At 42.4% G+C, this 23,411-nt stretch overlaps 1 protein-coding gene across 1 annotated transcript in view; it reads right to left on the bottom strand.

Annotated features, from left to right (window-relative positions):
* The window catches only part of SNX24 (sorting nexin 24), a 156,105-nt gene that overhangs the window by 41,554 nt on the left and 91,140 nt on the right, over window positions 1–23,411 (bottom strand). Inside the window, exon 6 of the mRNA XM_029941154.1 lies at window positions 16,783–16,887. Coding sequence (XP_029797014.1) covers window positions 16,783–16,887 — 105 coding nt within the window. The remainder of the gene's footprint in view (window positions 1–16,782; window positions 16,888–23,411) is intronic.

Here is a 23,411-nt window from a genome sequence, read left to right as displayed (position 1 = left end):
TGTTGTTGATTTTTTTTTTCTACACTATTGTCTCCCTGATTAGTTTTCCAAAGATCCGGACAAAACAAATGACAATTGTAGCTAGCACTATTGGTCCAAATGAAAGCCCAACAGCCAGATTACTTACTATGAGAAATGTGAGGCATCCTCATCTATTTCGTCAGTGTCTCACATTTATTTCCCCGGCCCTGGTCTCTTGCGGGGGCAAAGTGGCAATACCTCTTAGAAAAAGGCAGCCCTTTGCACGTACCTTCACACAATTATCTTTTCTCCAAATAAGCCAAATCAACAGAAGAAATTATTTTTCTTGATTAAGCACCCACATTTCTCTTGGGAGGGACCAAAACAAACAATTAATCTTTCCTTATTTGTTCTTGCAAGTCCCTGCCTCCTGAAACGCAGGCTATCCGGGTACCTGTGGCAGCCAGTCGGCAGCAATTAGGCCTGAGCGGAAAATGAATGGACTCTGGGCTGAGGGCCTAATCTGCTGAGAGCGTGTGTGAGAGGGCAAGGTTAGACCCGGAAAATTCCCTCGTTGTCCGAACAGCGTTCAAAATTACTACCTGACTTCAGCATAATTAACCAGGCTTGGGAATTTATATGAACTAAGTAATTGGAAAGAATTAGCAAGAGATATGGACATTAATCTTTACCAGTTACACGTGTTTAATGAAATTAAGGGTCTTGCGCTCGTTCTTGCCGTGCTTAGCTTGCACACTTTCTCCTTTACCTGTAGAACCGGGCGAATAGGCCACACGAAGAGCCATAAAAACGGAAAAAAAACCCAAAAACCCCAAAACCAAAAAACCAAAAAACATCCTGAAAACAAACAAAACTAAACCCCTCAAAACCCTAAAATGCTCTAGGTTGAAAATGAAAAACAATCCCCAAACTTAAGAGCAGGCTCTTCAATAAATGAAAACGCATCCATAGGATAGACTATAATGGAGCTTTTATTAAAGAAGTTTTTAAAAAGAACCTTTATCTATTAGAGATATACCCTGAAATATTTATAGATAAAACAAATATATGTTTTATAGATAAAACATATTGTGAGTTTTTTCAAAATAATATGCGAAGGTAGGAATATGTCTGGGAATATAGACAAGATTGCCCCTGAGTTGATAATTATTGAAGATTGATAAGGGATATTTTATTTTATGTGTCTTGAAAATTTCCATTATTGAACAAGTAAAGGTATTTTTAAAAACCTTTTCTTAGGGGAATACTTAATACAGTTATGGTACATGTTTGAGATGTTATTTTTATTTACTGTTGAGAGAGAGCAAGCGAGCACAGCGGGAGAGAGGCAGAGAGAGAGAGAGAGATGGAGACACAGGATCCGAAGCAGACTCCAGACGCTGAGCTGTTAGCACAGAGCCCGCCATGGGGCTCAAACTTGTGAACTGCAAGATCATGACCCGGGCTGAAGTCAGATACTTAACTGACTGAGACACTCAGACGCCCTAAGATACGTTTTACAATTAAGAGTAGAGTTTATAAAGCATTAGAGGTGACATATCAAATATACTAAAACATATGATTAAAAATATGCACAGAAAAAAGACAAAGGAAGCACACCGTAAGTCTGAGATGTTTAAATCAAGGTTTCTCAGACTTGGCCACCAGTAACATTTTGGAGCAAATGATTATTTGCTGTCCTGTTCACTGCAAGATATTTAGCAGCATTCCTGACTGCCCCCCCACCAAACTAAGTGCTAGTAGCACCCCATTCTCAAACTGTGACAACCAAAAATGACTGTACGTATCATCCAATGTCCTTTGCGAGGAAGAACTGTCCCTGATTCAGAAACAGCGGTCTGGGTGGAAGAATTAGAGAAAATTATTCTTTATGTTCTTCGAGGTTGTTGAATATGCACCATGTATAAATCAGAACAGCAACACAAATACTGACACACTAAAAATACACTAATCTGCAAGGAGAGAACTCTTGATGTCTGTGAAGAAAAAAGCTTACGTCGGAAAATAAAAAACTATGGAACAGATTCTCTGATTAAACTGAAGCCATCAAGCTAAAAGTAAACCTGATGAAAAAAAACAGTTCTTTTAAAACTCATGAGTCCAGCGGTGCCTGGGTGGCTCAGTCAGTTAAGCGTCTGGCTTCGGCTCAGGTCATGATCTCACGGTTCGTGGGTTCAAGCCCTGCTTCGGGCTCTGTGCTGACAGCTAGCTCAGAGCCTGGAGCCTGTCTTCAGATTCTGTGTCTCCCTCTCTCGCTGACCCTCCCCTGCTCGTGCTGTCTCTGTCTCTCAAAAATAAAAAACCTCACGAGTCCATCACACACAAATCTCATAAAATACAAACCAAAGTATCTCAGGAGTAATGCCCCGCTTGGGGCACCTGAGTGGCATGGAGCCTGCTTGGGGTTCTCCTTATCCCTCTCTCTGCTCCTTCCCCAGATGTACAAGCACATGTGCTCTCTCTCTCAAAATAAACAAATAAACATTAAAAAAAATTAATGATGTCAGGCTTCATGAAATCTTCTCAGAATGGAAAACAGCAGTACCAAAGACAGAGTCAAGCGTTCTATTGCCGTCTAGAAGGAACAAAAAGTCACAGAAAGGTACTGCTGGCTCAGGGTGTTATGTTTTTATCAGACAAAAGCATCCACATTTTAAGGTAAGTTTGCATGCGAAGAAAGGAAGTATGTGGCTACCTTTGTGCGCATATACGTCAAATGACAGGAAGGTGACCGCTTACTTCTGGAAGGGGCTTTGAACTGGTGCTCCGAGAGGAGTCCGAGTCTGTGTGTTAACAGCCACATCTCACCTGCCCCCTTTTCTAGAAACAGCATGTGGCGCTGAGCCTGCCAACAAGCAGTGACAGCTGCCCAGCACAGCTGTCCCAGACATTTATCTTATCAACCCAGGGCTCAGCTGAGGGCACAAAAGCTGACCCTATGACTACTAAGGCTGTGTGGTTTTAAACCAGTACACACTGCCAAATCAGGTGGTTAGTAGTTGATATTTCATAATCTTAAAATCCCCCAAGTCGTAAGCTGCAAGCCGCACCAAAGGCACTTTGGAGTGTACTGCCCTGCTTGTTGCCTCCTCCTCCCTGCTTCCACACAGATTCCTGGCCACGAAACCACGGACATGTCAGAGGTTCCTAGAGTTGTTCACACTGCCTCATTGCCTTTACCTCCACTGACCTGTACCACCTCTCAAGGCTCAAGAGCCATAGCTTTGTAGGTCAGGCTTCCTTTGGTCAGGCTCCCCTACCCAAGGTAAGCAAGAAGGCACTATGTGGCTTTTATAAACACTGGTAGGGGCTCCTGGGTGGCCCAGTCGCTTAAGTGACTTCAGCTCAGCGTTCATGAGATAGAGCCCCCCATCGGGCTCTCTGCTGTCAGCACAGAACCCGCTTCAGATCCTCTGTCCTTCCTTCTCTCTGTCCCTCCCCAATCATGCTCACACATTCTCTCTGTCTCTCCCAATAATAAATAAACATTAAAAAAAAAACCCACCACTGGTTTAATTTATTTCCTTGAAAGGAAAAGATACTGTTTTCTTTAAAGGAGTACTATATGTGACTAGTACCAGAAATTTTAAAACTTGTTCTATACTAAAAATTATTTATTATAAAGATTTTTTAAATGTTTTTTATTTATTTTTGAGAGAGAGAGCAAGCAAGGGAGGAGCAGAGAGAGAGGGAGACAAAGGATCCGAAGTGGGCTCAATTCTGGGAGTGGAGAGCCCCATGTGGGGTTTGAACTTACAAAACCACAGGAGATCATGATCTGAGCCGATGTCAGACACTTAATGACTGAGCCACCCAGGCACACCAAGTATTAAAAATTAGTTTAAATGACGTTGTTTTCATCTTGAGATCAATGGGATCAAGCAAATCACTGAGAAAATGAAAATACAGTTGATATTAACTCGCACAATTCTCTATAATTAAAATTACAAATGTTTAAAATATAGGAGAAGGAATATCACATTCATGGTGTTTTCAGCTTAGCACAAAAAAGTCTTCAAGAACTGTCACAAAACGTAAGAATCTAGAGGTCACTGCCTACAAAAATGAAACTTAGGAAACACAGTTTTTCTTCTTCATGTTTTGTCAATTATTTCGCCAAGTATGACAAGAAGCCTGCCTGCCAAATTCTGGACACGCGCATGGTCAGGATCTTCCTGTCTGAACAACCAGCCAGGGGAGCACGGTTCCAGGATTTCTGACCAGGCACAAGGGAAACGTGTACGCGCAACAGAATCTGAAAACACTCACTAGCAATGATGGATTTAAGTTATTAACAGATCAAAAAGAGATGGATGGTGGTTTCCTCTTCTTAATCTACATCATCATCTAGATCTATTTAAAGATACATGGCACACTAGCTAACTTGGTTACGGTTTCGATAAAATCACTAAAAATAATCTGCCCCGTTACATGGAGTCTGTATCGATCAATAAAATCACTTGTACAAGGAAAGTACTTTTAAGTACTGACAATCCCAGCCATTAATATTATTTAACACACTGTTCACAATCTTTAACGAGAACAAAGAACGGCTTGTCTCGTGTTATAAGCAGGACCTTCATAGTTACTGTGACTTCGCCAGGCTTTTACGGTGATTTGGTGAAGTCCGAACTGTACACCCCTCTTTTCTCGGTACATCCCTCACCCCCAATACACGAGATCTTGTAGTTTACTTCAGGTGCGTCTTAAAGGAAGTCCTTGGTAAGAAGCGAAAGCGCCACTGTATGACTTCAATTTGTGAAGGAAACTCTAAACTCTAAGGCATACACATAGTGTGACCATCGGAACAGCACGGGGCTTCCGGACTGCACACTGTGAGTTCGCTCACCTTCATCAGGGACAGTACCCTCCCAGGGCCGGATGAAGAGAGAAAGTTTCAATTATTCCTCAGCTAGAGCTGGAGGGCTAGGAAGAGGTACATGCATATATCATAAAAGCACCAAAATAGAAGGTAAAGAAAAAGGATGAAAATATTATATGGAAGACATTTTCTCACCTTTGAAAATATCTATGATTATATGAGTGAGAATAAAGAGGAGGAAACTCCTTTACGAAGTAAAATGAACTTAATGATAATCCTAAGATCTGAAATAGGAACCTGATCCAAAGTGAACCTTTCTGGTTCTGACCACTGACAATCCTGGAAGTTTGTGACACATAGTGCTTTGCAATTTTGCTGAGATAAAGCAAGAGGGAGCCCCTCTCTGGCAAATGAACCTTGAAAACATTAAAGACGTGAATCTCAGTTCAGTTTCATTTACTTTGACCTTGTCAGCTCACTTGTGCCTACCTTCGGACGCTCAGGGAGTGATTAAGCCAAAAAATACACTTTGGGGGTGGGTCTGCACAGCTCTTGGAGAAAAGGCCCCCCGAAAGCAATATTTAAGGGTTAGTACATTTCAAAGAAGTGAACCCAAAATGAAAAACAGATCCAAAAAATGGCTGTTGGCCATAAAATTGACATTTTATGTAATGTAAGAGTAAAATATCCAGTTTATTAGTGGTTTACAGTCATTAAAAACTAAGTCTGTGAAGGAAAAGTATGGCATAGGGAATATGCTCAATAACATTGTAACAACATTGTACGGTAACCAAGCTCATAGCGGTGAGCACTGCGTAGTGTGCAGACTTGTTTGCTCACTATATTGTATGCCTGAAAGCAATGAAACATTGTAAGTCAACTACACTTCAATTGAAAAGAAAAAGGGAAGTGTGGAAGTAAGAAAATGGGAATCACAAAATAGTTTAAGAGTGTGCTCCAATGAGTACAGAAATTGCCTATTCGGTAAAAGAGGACATTCCTGAGACAGGACCATGGTGGTACCAGACACTTCAGGACCATGCAATTCTGGAGGTTAAGTGGGACGCTGCTCAAGCATTTTTGTGTAGCAACAGGTGATGAGGCAGCCCAGAAGCCACTCGCCCAACAATTACCAAAATAAAATGCTGTTCTAGCTGACATCAGCTGTAGTTTCTTACTGCAAAATGGGGAAATGGGACCAAGTTGCCCAAGGATCTTCAGAAGAGTAAAGAAGCTCAAGAAAAGAGAAACATAAAGTTGGGTTAAAAATACAGAAAAGCTGGGGGCGTCTGGGTGGCTCAGTCAGTTAAGCGTCAGACTCGATTTTGGCTCAGGTCATGATCTCAGGGTTCACGGGATTGAGCCTTGCATCCAACACCACTGACAATGCAGAAACTGCATGGGTCTCTGTCTCCTTCTCTCTCTGCCCCTCCCCAGCCTGCTCTCCATCTCCATGGTTCATGGGTTCGAGCCCCATGTCAGGCTCTGTGCTGACAGCTCAGAGCCTGGAGCCTGCTTTGGATTCCGTGTCTCCCTCGTTCCTGCCTACCCCCACCCTCCCGCTTGTGCTATGTCTCTCTCTCTCTCTCAAAAAAAAAAAGCATTAAAAAAATATAAAGAAAGGCTGGAAAATATGCCCAGGGAAACCAAGAAGCCACCCTACTTGGGAAGAAAATGCCTTCTTAAGCACATTTGGGTGGGGAGGGTGGTGGTTGAATATGGGTCAAAGGCACATTAAATAATATTCTATGTACCCCATGACATTAAGCCTATGTACTGGCTATATGATTAAAAAAGAAAAAAATGTTTAGGTCATGACGCAGCCTCTTTGGGAACTATCCTGGGGGAATGCTGAAGGTCTATTTTCCAGCACGTGTGCAAGAGGTGGCATTTTATAAAGGCTCTGCTCTAGCACAGCGCGACCAGTCACTTGCTGCAGCCGGGGGCCCTCCCCAGAGATTCCTGCATAGTCACAGTCCTGCCCCTGAATGAACAGGATATCAAACCCATTTTGCTTTGGGAAGCAAACACTGTCACACAGGATCTTAGAGTCAGTGAAATAATTAAACTTATTTTCCAAACTTTTCTGTGTTTGAAGAACATATTATAGGAAATTATGTATGTAATTGCACAGAGGCATCTGTAATGTCAACCCTGCTAATAATATCCAGCTAACTGTGAAGAGTGATTGACCAGTTGAACATTTCACTCTGCTGTAATTTTTTGGAAAGGAATATTGAAGATCCTAAAAATGTTATGTATATAAGCCTATATATATATATATATGTGCATATATATATATACACACACACATATACATATATATACACACACGCACATGATATATACATCTAAATATTTTCATATATATCTTATATATGAAATATATATTTATAAAATAAATATAAACATATTATTTTAAAATATAAATATATACTATGTGTGTGTATATATAAAAATTTTTTTAATGTTTTTATTTATTTTTGATACAGAGAGAGACACAGCATGAGAGAGGGAGGGGCAGAGAGAGAGAGAGACACAGAATAAGAAGCAGGCTCCAGACTCTGAGCTAGCTGTCAGCACAGAGCCCGACGCAGGGCTCGAACCCACGAACGTGAGATCATGACCTGAGCCGAAGTTGGAGGCTTAACTGACTGAGCCACTCAGGCGCCCCTATAAAAGATATTTTTAAAAGATGCATCACTGAGGTGACAAGAAAGTAAGGAATCAGGAGCATCCTGATTCCTATAAATCGAAATCCTGATAGATACACAAGCACCAAAGCTGGTCCTTCGCCATAGGCAAGTCGAAGCTGGTAACTCTGGGCATCTACTCTGAGAGCTGCCTGGACAGAAGCAATGAATATAAAGCCTAAGCCTTGCTCAAGGCAGGTGGGCATCGGGGATCCGAAAGGTGAACTCCAAATAAAGCTGCTGACGGATACAGAAGAAGAGGAAGAGAAAAAGAGAAATAAACCTGTTCACGGGTTTGGAACCTAACTTAATGCTTTTTATGTGCTCCTAAAAAACTTTCAAGCTATGAAATCCCAGTTGATAATGTTCCTAGGTGATTAGCAAAAGCAAACAAAAATTCTGTCTTGTGTAAAAAATTTAACTGAATCTTAGACATGAAAATAAATCCCCAAGGATAAAGGTACGAGGACATACCTTACCAAGCCAAAAATTAAAACAAACAAAAAACAGATACTATATACACTAAGGGAACTATGGACCATGAGCAAAACCCAGCAGAAACTAATGAGACCTTTGAAGACATCACTCTTATCAGACTGAGAATTTAAAAAAGAAAAAAATATATACATATAAAGGGAAGAGGCAACATTCAAAGATATGATCCTAAGCATTTCCCAGAGAAGCTGAAAGGTGCCCACATTCAGATTCAGGGAGCATGTGATCACTAGCACAAATCTACACCTAGAGAAAGAATACCTACAGTAATAAAGTTCTCCAGTAAAACAGAAGAACACCAAAGATGAAAAGAAGACCCTGACAGGATCAGAAGAATGACAGACTATATTTAAAAGGCAAAAATTAAGGGCTCCTGGGTGGCTCAGGCTGTTGAGCATCTGACTCTGGGTCGGGGCTCAGGTCATGATCTCACGGTTCATGAGTTCAAGCTCCACCTCAGGCTCTGTGCAGATGGTATGAAGCCGGCTTGGGATTCTGTCTTTCCCTCTCTCTGCCCCTCACCTGCTTTTGTTCTCTCTCTCTCTCTCAAGATAAATAAACTGTAAAAAATGCAGAAAATTAAGTGTTTCTATTTGTAAGAATTGTTATTTTATACTTTTATTCTTTTTTACATGTCTTCCAACAAAAGAGAGAAAATTTGTGTATCTTTAAAAAAGAGAACCAAATTTCTTCACACTTAGGATTACCATATGTATCACCTAGGTTCTTTCCTAAGTTACTGAAATTGAGTAATCTTATTTTTTCTATACCTTGCAACTTGGCTACTTTGTGATTCTAAGTATCATTTCATCATTAGTCATCAATTATTCTCAACTATGCCAAGAAAACATGAAAATAATAAGAACATTATTATTTTGTTCTGTAGAACAATGGAATCATGTGGAAAGATAATGAAATAAACACTTATCATTATAATACCCATTAGCTTTCTTACTGCATTACCCAAAGTACTCATCATCTTTCAAGGTTTGGAGTCATCATCTTTGAAGTTACTTATAAAGTTTTCATTGAACACAGGTATTCAGCAATTTTCTTTCTGTACTCAAAAGAGTAAAGGAAAAATAAAATCAAGGGAGGGAAGTGTTTCCCAATTATTAGAAGACTTAGACAATGACAAGAATGCCCGACAGGAACACTCTTGACCACCACAATCCAACAGAGGTAAAATGTAACCCACAGATATACTGTATACTAATTAAAAATGTAAAATCTGGGGGCGCCTGTGTGGCTCAGTCAGTTAAGTATCTGACTCTTGATTTCGGCTCAGGTCCTGATGTCGCGTTTTATGAGTTCAAACTCCTACATCTGGCTCTGCACTGATGGCGTAGGGCCTACTTAGGATTCTCTCTCCCTGTCTCTCTGCCCTTTCCCCTCTCTCCCTCTCTCAAAATGAATAAACTTTAAAAAAGTTATTTACACATTTGAATTATCTGGTGGCCCCATGAAAAAAGTAAAGAGAAACAAGTAAATATATTTTGTTTAACCCAATTTATACATAGTTACTTCCAATGTAATCATTATAAAAACTACTGAGATAGTTTACATTCTTTTTTGTACTAAGTTTTTGAAATCTGTGTATATTTTACAGAACATCTTGATTCAGACTAGCCGCATTTCAAATGTTCATTAGCCACACGTGACTAGTGGCTCCTGTTATATATAGAAAAATTGGGTGCATGGGTGCACAGATCATGAGACTTCAGATGCTATTAAAGGTGAATTTTCTCACACCTACAGATTAATGATGAAAAAGGAAATACAGTATTCTCTTGGAGATATTCACTCAACAGGAAGAACTTTATCATACATTATTTTGCATCAAGAACTTGGACCATTTCATTTTGCCACAAGACCATGGAACACTATTCTTTCACTTTTTATGATGTTTGTGTACCAAGATTTCTTGAACACATGCTTCATTTTACTTAAAAAAGGCATATACAAAGGTGACTGGAAAAGAAAAGTAGAATAGAAAGTTTAAAAATTTATTAATTTAGTCATTCTAGCTGTGTTTCTAAGTCTAAAAGGGAAAATGTTTTGCAATTAGGCAGCAAAGGTAAAAGCCACTGTGTTTTCAACACATCTATTAATCCTAAAGGTTCCAAAGATTTGGATTGTGAAAAAGCATGTCTGAGAAGAAGAACCATGAACAATGGTAAGCTAGAACCTACCAGAGATATGTTTAAAATGTGGAAGATTTTACAGTGCTTACAAGATGATTTATGTCTCAGGTTCACAAGGAGAGGTTCAAGGTCAGGGTGGTTTACCGTTCAAAAGATGCTGCCATTTAAAAACTAGGAAAATAAGGATTAAGACTTTGAGTTTGTGAGGCTGAAATTCTGATCAAAATGTTAATGAATTTGATTTTGTCTTTCACTTTTCTCATTATCTCAATTTCTGTAAATTATTCATTAAAAAATATAAAAACAGCAAAACTGGCCCAATGGATTCAAATGGTCAATGGTGATTACCATTTTTCCTGAACCAAGAGTTAAAGTATTTGACAAAGATGAAACAGACCCCCTAAGACACATCCAGGTGGATTACTTGAAAAAAAAATCAAAGAGAATTTCTAAATAGCTGTACTCTTCCCCTCTTCCTCCTACTGAATACAACTAAAACATTTTATCAGTCATTTCATCTAAGGCTGAGGGAAGAAATGAAACCTGCCAACACCTAAGGAATGGCACTGTGGTGAATTTTATTTTTCCTGGGATTTCATTGTGCCTCCTGTATATTGATGTGCAGCAGAAAAAGCTGGCAGCCAGGAAATACCAAGAGATGCAGACAAATAAAGCCCCAATAAAAGCCCATTTCCTTTAGCAAAAGGACTATAAGAGAGAGAGCCCAGTAAGAGAGGCACTGATCTTAGACACTGATCACTACTTAATCCAAAGACCACAGAAAGAACAGTTGGTCCACTTCCACTCAAGCCAGTGAAACCCTAGAAGGAAGCCTAGACTTCCAACCTCGTAAGACTTCAGCGGGGCGCTCAGTGCCTGGGTGGGGTCAGAGGGGGCCAAGCAGGGAGCCTAGACTCTCAGTGCCCTAAGCCAGTGATGTGCTCCATCCAAAGGGTCAGTGGTGACCAAGGGGGAGCTGGGGCTCCCGTCCTCTTAGCAGTAATGAAGAACCCCCACTCCACCAAGGCCAAGTGGGGAATCTGGTCTTCTACCTTCATCTGGCAGGAAAGAGATAAAGTCCCCCCAATTCTCCCCCAGGCCGAGCAGTATCAGAGAAGGCCAGCCAAGATGGGAAGTTCACATGAGATCGGAGTCTCATCCCCTAATACAAAAATGTCTAGGAATCAACCAAAATCATTCCTTCATATCAGACCCAGGAAGCTCTCAAAGTGAATGAAAAAGACAATCGACAGATGTCAATGCTGAGAAGACAAAGATGTTAGAATTATCTGATAATGACTTGAAAGGGAGGCATGATAAACGTGTTTCAATGAATAATTATGAACACGTTTGAAACAAAAGAAACAATACAAAAACTCAACAAAGACATATGTGGGGTCAGCAAAGAAATAAGAGCTATATAAAGAAGAGTCAGTGGGAATTTGAAAACTGAAAAATACAATAACCAAAATAAAAAGCTCAGGGGACAGGTTCAACAGCAGAATGGAAGGAACAGGAAAAAGTCAGCAAATGGAAAGACTGAATACCAGAAATGATCTTATGAGACTTATGGAGAGAAGAAAGTCTGAAAAAAGCCCAGAAGAAATCCCAAGTCTCTGTGGGACTATAGTAAAAAAAAAAATAATAATAAAATAAATAAAATAAAATAAGCAAACAACAACAACAACAACAAAACAACCCAAGTATTCCTCTTATCGCAGTCCTGGAAGGAGAGGAGAAAGTGCGGAGAAAGGTACACAAGAACTCCAAACAGGAAAAACCCAAAGTAATACACACCAAGACAGATCATCATGAAGCTTCTGAAAACTAATGACAAAGATAAAATCTTGAAAACAGACATCTTAAAACCTTTTATGTACAAACAAAAGACAATACTATGACAGTGGATTTTTTTTTATCAGAAACTAGAAAAGCCAGAAGGAAGGGTACAATATTTCCCAAGTGCTCCCCCCACAAAAGGACTGTCAACCCAGAATCCTAGATCTAGAATGATCGGATGTGAAACATCCTAAAATCCTTGTGCTCAGGAGGAGACTAAAGAGAACAGGCAACTGTGACCAGAACAGATACAAACTAACAGAGAAAGGAAAATGGACAGAGAAAAAGGGAGGAGGTTGGGGGGGAGGGGGCAGGGGAAATCTGCCAACGATCCAAAAGCAGGTGAGAATAGCAAAAGCTCACAAAAAAAAAAAAAAAAAGACCCAGAGAGAAAGCAAGGTTGTTTGAACTAAGCCCAATCACAGGAGCAATCGTACAAATGTTAAGTGGGAAATCTGAACACACCGTTTTTCTTACAGATCAAAAAGCCACGTTTGACTGAATAGCACACTTAACAAGGTTCATTTGATTCTATATAGCTCAATGCACTCAAGAATTAGAGAACACACGTTTTTGAGCACACGTGGTCAATTTCAATAAATGCTTCATGCCCTAGTAGAAGCGTCAAAAATATAATACTCTGGCCCAAGGGAACTTTATACTATATTGTACATGTTAAAAAACAAATGGGGGGCAGGTCAGGTAACAGAGTCTTCTGCATGTGCTTTATGACAAACCCCACATCCGCTGTGGAACAGTTTTCTTTAAATGAACTTTTCTTTGAGGCATTTCTTTCTAGCTGAGATTATCCTTAATCTTGATTTCTATGAGCCGCCATCGGTCTAGCCCCCAACAGTCACTGGAGAGTTAACTGTTGTTCCCTCCTTATGAATAAGATGAAAACATAAACTGCTGTTGTGCTTATGTAAATGACATGAGATGTGGGTCCCTTTGTCAGAAACATAAATTTCGCATTACTGCAACAAGTGATGCATGTGAAACTCCCATGAAAGATCTTTGACTAAGAAGCCAGGCCAGCTTGCGATTTCATGCCGGTACTAAAGACCACAGAGCGGGGCACCTGGTGGCTCAGTTGGTTAAGCGTCTGACTTCGGCTCAGGTCATGATCTCAATCTGTGGGTGTGAGCCCCGCGTTGGGCTCTGTGCTGACAGCTCGGAGTCTGGAGCCTGCTTCAGATCCTGTGACTCCCTCTCTCTGCCCTTTCTCCACTCATGATCTGTCTCTCTCTGTCTCAAAAATATAAATAAAACTATATTTTTAAAAAAGACCACAGAGGGACCTGCCCATTCCACCTGCCTCAGATAAGGAAATGAGGCCACAGCGCACGCTCGGCCTTGCCCACTGTTTGCTGTTCTTTTCTCGAGGAGTATGGATCTTTCTTTCCGACACACTGGGATTTTGTGTGCTCAGCTGTGTCTGAGCCCCTGAGGGCTTCGTCGTTCTTTGGGTTCTGCCCTTAGAGCACCTGGTCAATGTCAAGGCTTTGAGCCTCCAGCTTGGGCGAATGTTCACCTGTTTTTCCTTTGATTATTTCCCCCTCTACTTTTGTATTTTCCCCTCTTCGTTCTTTCTGGGACTCCGGGACGTGAGACCTGGTTAGGTCCTCTATGTGTCTTGTCTTTGTTGGAGAGTTGGTGCACCTGTACTTTATGGAACAGCTTCCCAACTAGACAGAAGCTAAGGAACTTTTCCAGCTGGAAAACACGAGGAATCCTAAGAATTCATTTAAAAAATTTTTTTAAATGTTTGTTCATTTTTAAGAGAGAGAGAAAGAGAAATAGAGAGAGAGAGAGAGACAAAGAGAGAACATGAGTTGGGGAGGGCCAGAGAAAGAGGGAGACACAGAATCCGAAGCAGGCTCCAGGCTCTGAGCTGTCAGCACAGAGCTGGATGTGGGGCTCGAACTCATGAGCTGTGAGATCAAGACCTGAGTCGAAGTCGGATACTTAACAGACTGAGCTACCCAGGCGCCCCCTGTAGGATTCTAAATATTCAAGTTACAGATTTTAAAAATTCCTATTCTATCAATCTATCAAGGGAGATGGGGGTAGCTAGTTCATTAAATTGTGATAGTTTATGATTATAAGGACTTTTCCTTTACAATTATTCATACAGCCTTAACTAAAACCATGTCAAAGCTGAAAAACTGGAAAATCTACAAGGCAGCCTAAAAAGAGTCTCCTGAGAGTTAAGGAACTAAAATTTCAGGACATCTCTTTAAGTAATAAACTCCAGGAAGGGAGGCAGGTTCCACAACTATACTAGGCCTCAATTTCTCCATCCCTAAAGTGCAAGAGCAGTGTGGGCCACCTTAGGGTGTCGCACTCACTCACGGTCCAGAATGTACTAGCTGATGTCTGGACAAGTGGGAGAGTTGTTTTCTGGGGCCCCCTTGAGGGCTAATCTGCCCGTTCCATGGGTGGGAAACTGTGGCCAAAGAGATAATTATGAATGTAACTGAAGGGCAGGAGGCCGGCTGGACCAGATAACGTCCAAGGTCACAGTGAGCTTTGGTTGCTCTGACTTTGGGCTATGAATACTCTCTCAGGTTTATGGGCCAGAACAGGGCCATCCTGTCCAGCTCATGCAGAGACTGTCTTACTCGCCCCCCCTTTTTAAAAAATTTATTCTGAAAAAAAGAGAGAGAGAGACCAAGCAAGTGAGTGAGATGAGCTAGGGAGGGGCAGAAAGTGAGGGAGAGAGAAGATCCCAAGCAGGCTCTGCACTGTCAACACAGAGTCCGTTGGTGGGGCTCGAACTCACAAACCGTGAGATCATGGAGATGTCTTACTGCTCGAGACTTACACACCCAAAGTTATCCCAGAATAACACATAACCCAGGGCTTTCATTTCACTTGGGACTGATAAAGCACTCATCTTCTACTCCCACTGCCTGCAAAGAGAATCAGGTAGAGAAGGGAGAAGAGAAAGCTCCCTTTAACTCCTTGGGGACTGAAGTGACAAGAAAACAAGTATCAAACGCACAACAGGAACCAAGCCCTCTCGGTCCCTCAACCACATCTTTCAAGTTCCATTTCTGAGAATAGAAAATTCCAAGCTCAATTTGAGAGTCGCTGTAAACGCCTCTCGGTGCCAGCTGATTTTATCTGCATATTTATATCCAAAGTACAAACAACTTAAAATGTTTACGCTTAGTAGTAATGGAAGTCATGTGTCAAAGACAATGGGAGGAAAAAGAGGAAAGCATTCTTCACAACGAAAGCTTGAAGATGTACAATATCCGTGGAAAATCTGGCTTATGAGTAAGAACACACTGTTTTCCTATTCCATTTAATTACAGGGCACATGCATTTCTACTCTTTGCATACACAACATCTGACGTCTCGTGTTTTGGTTTTCTGGCTTGGTTTTGCTCTGTGATGCTGCCAGGAGCTTGGGAGCACCCACAGCCCCGTGTACGGAGTCCCGGGGAACAGAGCCACACACGTTCCTGTCCTCTGTGGTCCCCCTTTCCTTTAATCTCCCACTTCTAGGGAGAGGCTGTGAAAACTACCATGCCCCACGGGAGAGAACAGAAACAGTCAAACAGCCCTCCCGAGAGGCCCACAAGGTCTCCGGCAGGTCAGCTTTCCTTGGTGAACAGCATCAGGTCCAAGAAAACTATACACGGCCACCAAGAGGCTCCTGACATCTTTCTAGTGGGAGAGAGTGATGTGAAATCTGCAGTGACAGCTTCTCCTCCACTTGTAACCAAGAGCCATTTGGGCACAACCACCCAGAAAAACTCTGTCGTGGAAACAGTGTGCTGGCTTCCCAGAGCCTGCAGCTACCTGCCTGCACAGAACCCACCTTAGGGTTAAAGCTTTAAGGGGTTACAAGGTATTATTCAGAAAAAGGACCATAACGGCGGCTGTTTCTGTGATGTAACACATCTTAGATGGGTAGATCATCACAGTGAATCCATGACCCTCAGGTGAGGTCCAGCTCTGCTCTTCCTTGTCCTCGCGGTCATGCTCACCTGAGTCATTCCCGAGCATCTGCCCCTCAGTTGTTCAGTGTCCTGGCTGACCACCCGACTTGTGCCTTCCCTGCACCTGCCCTGTGTGGTGCTCTTTGGGTTGACAGCTACATGAAATATTCATCTGAGCCCTTTAGCCTTTTATATTTAAAAACGGAGAGAAGCTGACATGGCTCCATCCTTTCCTTTGCTCTTCCTGTCACTTAGGACAAGCATTGCTTTGTGAATAGTTCCATGTGCTCCTCTCAGCTGCACAGAAGGGCCTCCTAATGCATTCTTTTCCAAAATCATATTCTAATTTTCAAAGAAGCCGGCACTTCATCAGACACACTTCTTATACACTCATTCTCAGCTTGATTCCATAGATGGACTGGCCAGGCCTAACAAAAATTCAATTTCTCTATGTCCTCAACACCTAAAACTAAAGGCTAGGAATGCCATAAGAAAGCAATAAGTCTTGGAAAGAAACCAAAAAGCACAAAGTAATTCATCGCACTGAATTAAAACATGAACAGATTTGCCTTCCATCAGTTTTAACCTTTATACTAAATTTTGACTTCCTTGAGCCACATAACCAATTACAAATATAACTTCATTAAAGCTAAAAGTACCAACCAACAAGATATATATATATATATATATATATATATATATATATATATAATTTTTAACTTTCTTTATTTTAATCTAAAATGTTTGACTGCTTGATATACTTTGCATCTCACCCATAAAGTCTGAGAAAAAATATCAAGATACAAGCTTATTTAAACTGCATTTTATTCACTGAGGATCTAAACACATCTTACCTGTAAATATGTTTCCAAACCTTGTCGCCGTTGCTCCAAGACTTTGGGGACCCAGTTCCTAACATGTTTAGAAGGGATTTCTGGAGTTTTTATACATTTCTTAAGCTATAAGGATAGAAACGAAAAAAAATACAGAAAATGTCTCAGTGATAAAGACATTATTTAAAGGGGAAAGGCAATAAGAAAAAGAGCCACAGGTATCTCCAATAAAAAGATACAAGAAAGCATAATCACATTGAAATTTTGCTAAAAAATTCTTTACTTAGCTTTCCTAAATGGGTAGGTTTCAGGATGAGAGTTTTATGGTTTTGGTACTTTTTTCTATGGTTGTATAACATCAAGTATTTCAGACTCGAATTATTATTTTTTTTCCAAAAAATTCAAAGTTCAGTGAATGCATTATAATGAAGGTAAAGACATTTATAATTTTCAAAATCAATTAATATAATGAAATTTTGCTCAGAAGAAGTGAAGTCTTTCTACATATTATTTCACATGAAAAGCAAAATAAAATGCAATGTTTCTAAACACCTCACTGGAAAGGCCATGTGAATTAGACCCCACCATCTAGATAGTTTCTCAAAAGGTCTACAATAGAATGAACTTAAGCTTTTTAAAACAGAGAGACTGATCCCTCCAGTGCTCCTAAGAATTAGGTCCAAACTCTCCTCATGAAAAATCATGGTTCTCAGCTAAGGCTTTCCAGGCAGCCGTTTAAAGGGATGACATATATAAAGAAAATTTCTCCTGGAACTTGAGTTGGAGCTGCTGTGGGAGGCTCATCCTATGACATCCACATCCTAACCTGTGAACGTCCCCTTACATGGCAAGGTACTGTGCAGAGAGGTCTGAAAATGGAACAAGTCTCCTAGACTATCCAGGTGGGGTCGATGTAATATAAGAAGGAAGCAGGAGGGTCAGAGAGGGCATGGAGATGCTGCGTGGCTGGCTTCGATGACAGAGGGAGGGACAAGAGCCTGGGTGACCTCGAGAAGCTAGGAAGGAACCGGAATGGATGCTCCCCTCCAGCCTGGTGATGACCTGATTTTGGCCCAGGGAAACTTGTTTTGGACTTCTGATCACAAAAAGGATAAGAAAATAAATGTGTGTTGTTTTAAGCCCTAAATTGGTACAAATATGTTACAGGAGCAGTTTGAAACCAATATGTGGACTCAAATGGAATGAAGTGTGATGTTCTGATTAAAAACCGGGAAACCTACTGAGACCGTGTGGTGGGAAGCCAGGGCTGGTGTTGGAAGTAAGAATATACAGACTAAAGGGGCGCCTGGGTGGCTCAGTTGGTTAGATGTCTGACTCCTGATTTTGGCTCAGGTCATGATCTCACAGTTGGTGAGATTAAGCCTTGCATTGGGCTCTGTGCTGACAGTTTAGAGGCTACTTGGGATTCCCTGTCTCTCTCTCTCTCTCTCTCTCTGCTCTTTTCCAATTCTCATGCTCTTTCTCTCCTATTCTCACTCTCTCTCTCTCTCTAAGACATAAATAAACGTATAAAAAAAAACAACGAACATGAAGATTACGACGTGGTGAGTGAGGGGCATAAGCCCTGAGCATCTGAGCTTCCACTTTGGGGAAATGAACCCCATGGGCTTGTTGGGACTGAAGGCATGCTTTCATTACACCCACAGAAAGGAAAGAGAGTCAGAAGATGTACTGGAGACCCCAGAAGTGGGGGAGGGGTGGCAGGAGATAAGAGAGCGGGGTAGCAAGCACCTATCACTTACAGGTGGTCTGAACGACCATCACTGCCTTTCCGAGGGCTTAACTCCAAATGGTTATTTTAAGAGTCGCCAGGAGGGACGCCTGGGTGGCTCAGTCGGTTGAGCGTCCAGCTTTGGCTCACGTCAGGATCTCACAATTTGTGGGTTCGAGCCCCACGTCGGGCTCTGTACTGACAGCCCAGAGCCTGGAGCCTCTTCAGATTCTGTGCCTCCTTCTCTCTCTAACCCTCCCCTGTCCAGACTCTGGTGTGAGCAGGGTTATCATACTGTGAAATGCCTGGACAGCAGCTTAGGAAATCATAATTGTTTCTCAAAGTTTTAAAAACTCAAACAAAATGTTTTTCCTCACACATTGCTCCTTTATTACTAAGCAAATAAAGAGCATGATAATCACTATGAAAGGGCACATGGTTAAAGCCTAGCATCTGAAACTATATATATATATTTTTAAAAAGCCTTCCCAAATATAAGAATATATTTACCATTAACCAAAAAAGCAGTCTTTGTACATTTCCCCAATCAGCACGTCTAGTTCAAGACACCAGGCTGAGCCTATGTTTGCCCCATCCATTTGCCCCGTCCCTCCAGACCTTAACTGCCATTAAAATAATAATGTGAAAGCGCTCCTGCATTATCAGGAATAACAATGTATTCTGCTAAATTCAGTCCCAAAGCTACATTTCCCAACCCCCTCTGCATAAGTGGGAGATGGTGGTAATCAGCAGTCACTGAGGACTTTTCTGTTTTAAAATGGGATGGATTCAGGGTGACTGGCTGGCTCAGTTGGTAGAGTGTGTGACTCTGGATCTCAGGGTTGTGAGTTCTAGCTTCCTGTTGCATGCAGAGGTTACTTAAAAAAAATTTTATTTTAAGGGACAAACTCAGCTAGCTTCCACCATTTGTCCCGCTGCACCCTGCACCTGTCCAGCGCCACTGTTCTTCCTTCCTGCACAGAATGTGACCATGATGGCTGGAGCTTCAGCACCCATCTGCCACCATGAGGCAACTAGGAGGAGGATGACGGGGGTTTAAGATGACTGAGCAGAAAGGAAGAAGTCAGGTGCCTGACAGCTCCCGGAGTCACCTCAGCAGCCCTGGACTGCCCACTTCCAGACTTGTTTTTTTGGGGAAAAAAATAATCCTTTTTTTTTTTTAAAGATTATAGATATTTGTACTTCGTGTTTTATGTACCTGAATTTAATTCCAATACACATTAAGAATGAATGAATGAATGAAAGAAAGAGCGAAAGAAAGAAAAGAAAGGAAAAGAAGGGAAAAGAAAAAAAAAGAAAAGGAAAAGAAAAGTAAGAAAAGAAAAAAGGAAGGGAATCCAAGGACAGTTGGGCACACCAGGCCCAGAGGAACTAGTGTTGAGGTTGGAGCAGGTCAGCAGACTTGGAGAGGGACCTTCTGGAAGAAGGTTGATTCCACGAAGTAGACAGCATGGGGAAGATGAATACAGGCTAGGATTTGTTAAAGTACATTATCTTTTGTCTATTAGAAAACACAAGTTCCGGGGGAAGCAAGTGCTCCTGAAGGCGGCCATGGAGCTGATGACACGCCCGTGTGTTGTTTTAGCAGTGGACACTCCTGTCCTCGTGGGGCTTAGGTGCCAGGAAACAGACAAGGGCCCGCACACAAGGGGAAAAAAAGAGGGTGGGGGCAGATAGTAACAGAAAGGAGTGGAAGCTGGAGGCATGTGAGAGATGGGAATGTCTGAGGAGTGACATGAATCACACAGTGGTGGTGGCGGTGGTGGGGGGGGCAGGAGAAGAGCTGGAGAAGGAGCACTGTAGCCACGGAGCAGTGGAGAGGTGGGGCCAGCCTGGTGCACAAAACACAGCAAGGAGTCTCAGGCTCAGAGAGGCAGCAGCATCACACACTCTAGGGCCCTGGAGGCTAAGTAGGAAGGTGCATATCATTTTGTCTATTTATTTATTCATTTTTTAATGTTTATTCATTTTTGAGAGAGAGACAGACAGTATAAGGGGGAGAGGGGCAGAGAGAGAGGGAGACACAGAATCTGAAGCAGGCTCCAGGCTCTGAGCTGTCAGCACAGACCCCAAACTGGGGCTTGAACCTGAGCCAAAGTCGGGTGCTTAACCAGCTGAGCCACCCAGGCACCCCCATATCATTTTAAATGGGAAGCTCAGTGAATGTCTTGGGCAGGGGCATGACTTAATGTAAATTCACTTTAAAAGGAGGGTGTGCGAGATTCCATAACCAAGATGCACTATGATGAGGCTCTTTTTTCCTGACAAATGCAGAAGCAACTCCTGGAGCGACAGCTGCTGTGCTGTAACTGGAAGAGTGAAAGACGCGTGCGGAGATAAAGATGGTAAAGCAGAAAGACCAAAAGGAGCCTGTAATATGGCTCCTGTAGAATGGCAGCACCAACGTGGACTGTCTGCTTTTAGTTTTGTTCCAATGTGAGAATCTTCTCCCACTTGTGTGAGAAACCTAGTCAAGTTCCTATTCTACCCAACCAAAAATAATCCTGGAATCAAGGAACCCATTGTTTAGTTTTGGTGACTCTAAGTCACCGATGCCCACAAGGCACTCAAATGGAGATAAAGTGTAGGCAGGTGGATAGGAGTCTGTAGATCTGGGCATCAGGATACGTAAGTGGTATTTAGAACCAAGAATCTACATGACATGACAGTGGGGGTTTCTCTATTGACACAGATGGGGAAAAAACTGCCGTGATGGCAGAATCCTAAGGCAGCTGCCAAGCTCCCCGCCTCTTGGCGCATGTGTGCCTACATAATCCCTTCCCGTGGGTTCATACGGGATCACTAAATGTGGTAGGACAGCCGTTCTCTTGATGAGTTACCTTTTATGAGGCCTGTTCCTAGCACACAGACTCACTCACAAGGCACGGAGGCTGAGAGCGACAGGCCTTGGCCAGCAGTGGGCAAAGCAGGCCTCAGTCCCATGAGAGCAAGAAACCCAGTCTCACCTCAACACACTTGGAAGAGGACCCTGAGCCTCAGATGGGACCATCGCCTTGGCCACACCTGGATGCTCACCTGGTGAAACCGTAAGCAGAGAACCCAGTACTCCTGTGCTTGGACTTGTGCCCCAGGGAAACTCCAAGATGATATACTTGTCTTGTTTTAACTGCTGAGTGAGTGGCAGTTCCTTGCGCTGTCATGGAACATGGATACAAGGGCCGAGATCTCCAACTCTGAGAGGCAGAGCAGAGAAGCAGGCGGGCACCGAGCCGGGGGTGAAACCACACACTCAGACAGGAAAGGGTTCCAAGAAGCGGGCACAGTCCGACTGCCGGTGAGGCTGGGGAAGTTAAACAGGGGGTAAGGAGGGAGTAGGAAGGGAGAAAGCAAAGCCTCCTCTTCCAAGGAATTCTACCAAGAAAGGAGAGTAATGCACACAACACAGGTGGGAAGCAGGGAGTCAAGGGTTTTATTGCGTTAAATGGGAAACACTGGGCCATGTTCATTTATTTATGAGACTGATCCAATACTGGGGAGTGAGGGAGAGACAGAGAAACCGTTTATAATTGTCTGTATGGGAATAAATATAGATCTCATCTGTACACCATTTGAGGTATTTCTCAAAGAGAGGCAAAGCCAAAAATCCTCAATTATTCTGGGGTACTAAGCTTATTTGGTTACCACTTAATCCTCAGGAAAGTTCCTTTAAAATTGTTGAATAGTGACATTTCTTACACTGTAAAATAGAAAATCAACTCCATTATCTGTCTTTTTTTTTAATCTTGAAGACAGAGTACTGAAAACACTTTTCCTTTTCATTGATGTCAGGAGTATGGAGGAAGCTGATCATCATGGCTGCAGGGGCCGGTGACAGCATTTGTAGGTGAGTAATGAATTGCTTTAGATGAGGAGAGACAAACCCAGGACAATATGCTTCCAGCAGGGCTCAGCTGCTCACAAGATAAATACTCCTGTGCCATCCAGCGGATGATTAACTGTTCTGGCCATGCAGCGTCCGGCCACACGGCCTTGTTGATCCACGCGGAGAGCCACCAGATCCCGCGATACCGCAGGCACAATCCCCTCTGCCTGGAGTCATCCTTTCCTTTTATTTAATTTTTAAAAAGATTTTTAAAAGTAATCTTTATGCCCAACATGGGGCTCAAACTCACGTCCTCAAGATCAAGAGTCGCACACTCCCCTGACCGAGCCAGCAAGGCCCTCCCTGTCCTCTTTACACCTTTAGAGGAGTTCACCCAGACTCCCCTCCACACACAGGTCCCATGAATACACCGGTGACAGTGCCGACCTTCCACAGAAAGGAACACAGATTCTTTTCCCAAGCTCATCAACAAAGAGCTGGAAATGTACCCAAAAGATTAAGGAAAGAAATGACGAGCCTTTGGGGTAAAATTCAATCTTTCACTCCACATTGGCACGCCTCCATCCGCAGGGCTCCCTCTAGAAGTGCTACATGAGGTGCTACAGTCCTGGTGTGACCCCATAAGGCAGCTTTGGTTCTTCTGAAATGGGTACTTCATTAATTTAAATATGAGAATGTAATACTTTATTCAAGCCAAAAGTAGGAAATACCAAGAATGAGGACAGTTAATTTCATAAAGAACCAGCACCGTATTTCCCTAAAACCTCTGGGTTGGAAGTAAAAGTAAGAGCTGGGAAAGCATGGAAACTATGCTCCACAGTCGGCCACGCAGGGCAGGGTTTTCTCCCCATGCCCAGACTGCGGGCCTGGGGAGGAAACGCTGTTCTCAAGGACAAGCATTTAAAATGGCACCCTCCTACACTGTTGGTGGGAATGTAAACTGGTGCAGCCACTCTGGAAAACAGTGTGGAGGTTCCTCAAAAAACTATCCATAGAACTCCCCTATGACCCAGCAATAGCACTGCTAGGGATTTACCCAAGGGATACAGAAGT

The sequence above is a fragment of the Suricata suricatta genome, chromosome 6, assembly GCF_006229205.1.
Source record: "Suricata suricatta isolate VVHF042 chromosome 6, meerkat_22Aug2017_6uvM2_HiC, whole genome shotgun sequence".
Taxonomy (NCBI): Eukaryota; Metazoa; Chordata; class Mammalia; order Carnivora; family Herpestidae; genus Suricata; species Suricata suricatta.
The sequence above is the reverse complement of the archived record's forward strand: the minus strand, read 5'-3'. Positions and strand labels throughout refer to the sequence as shown.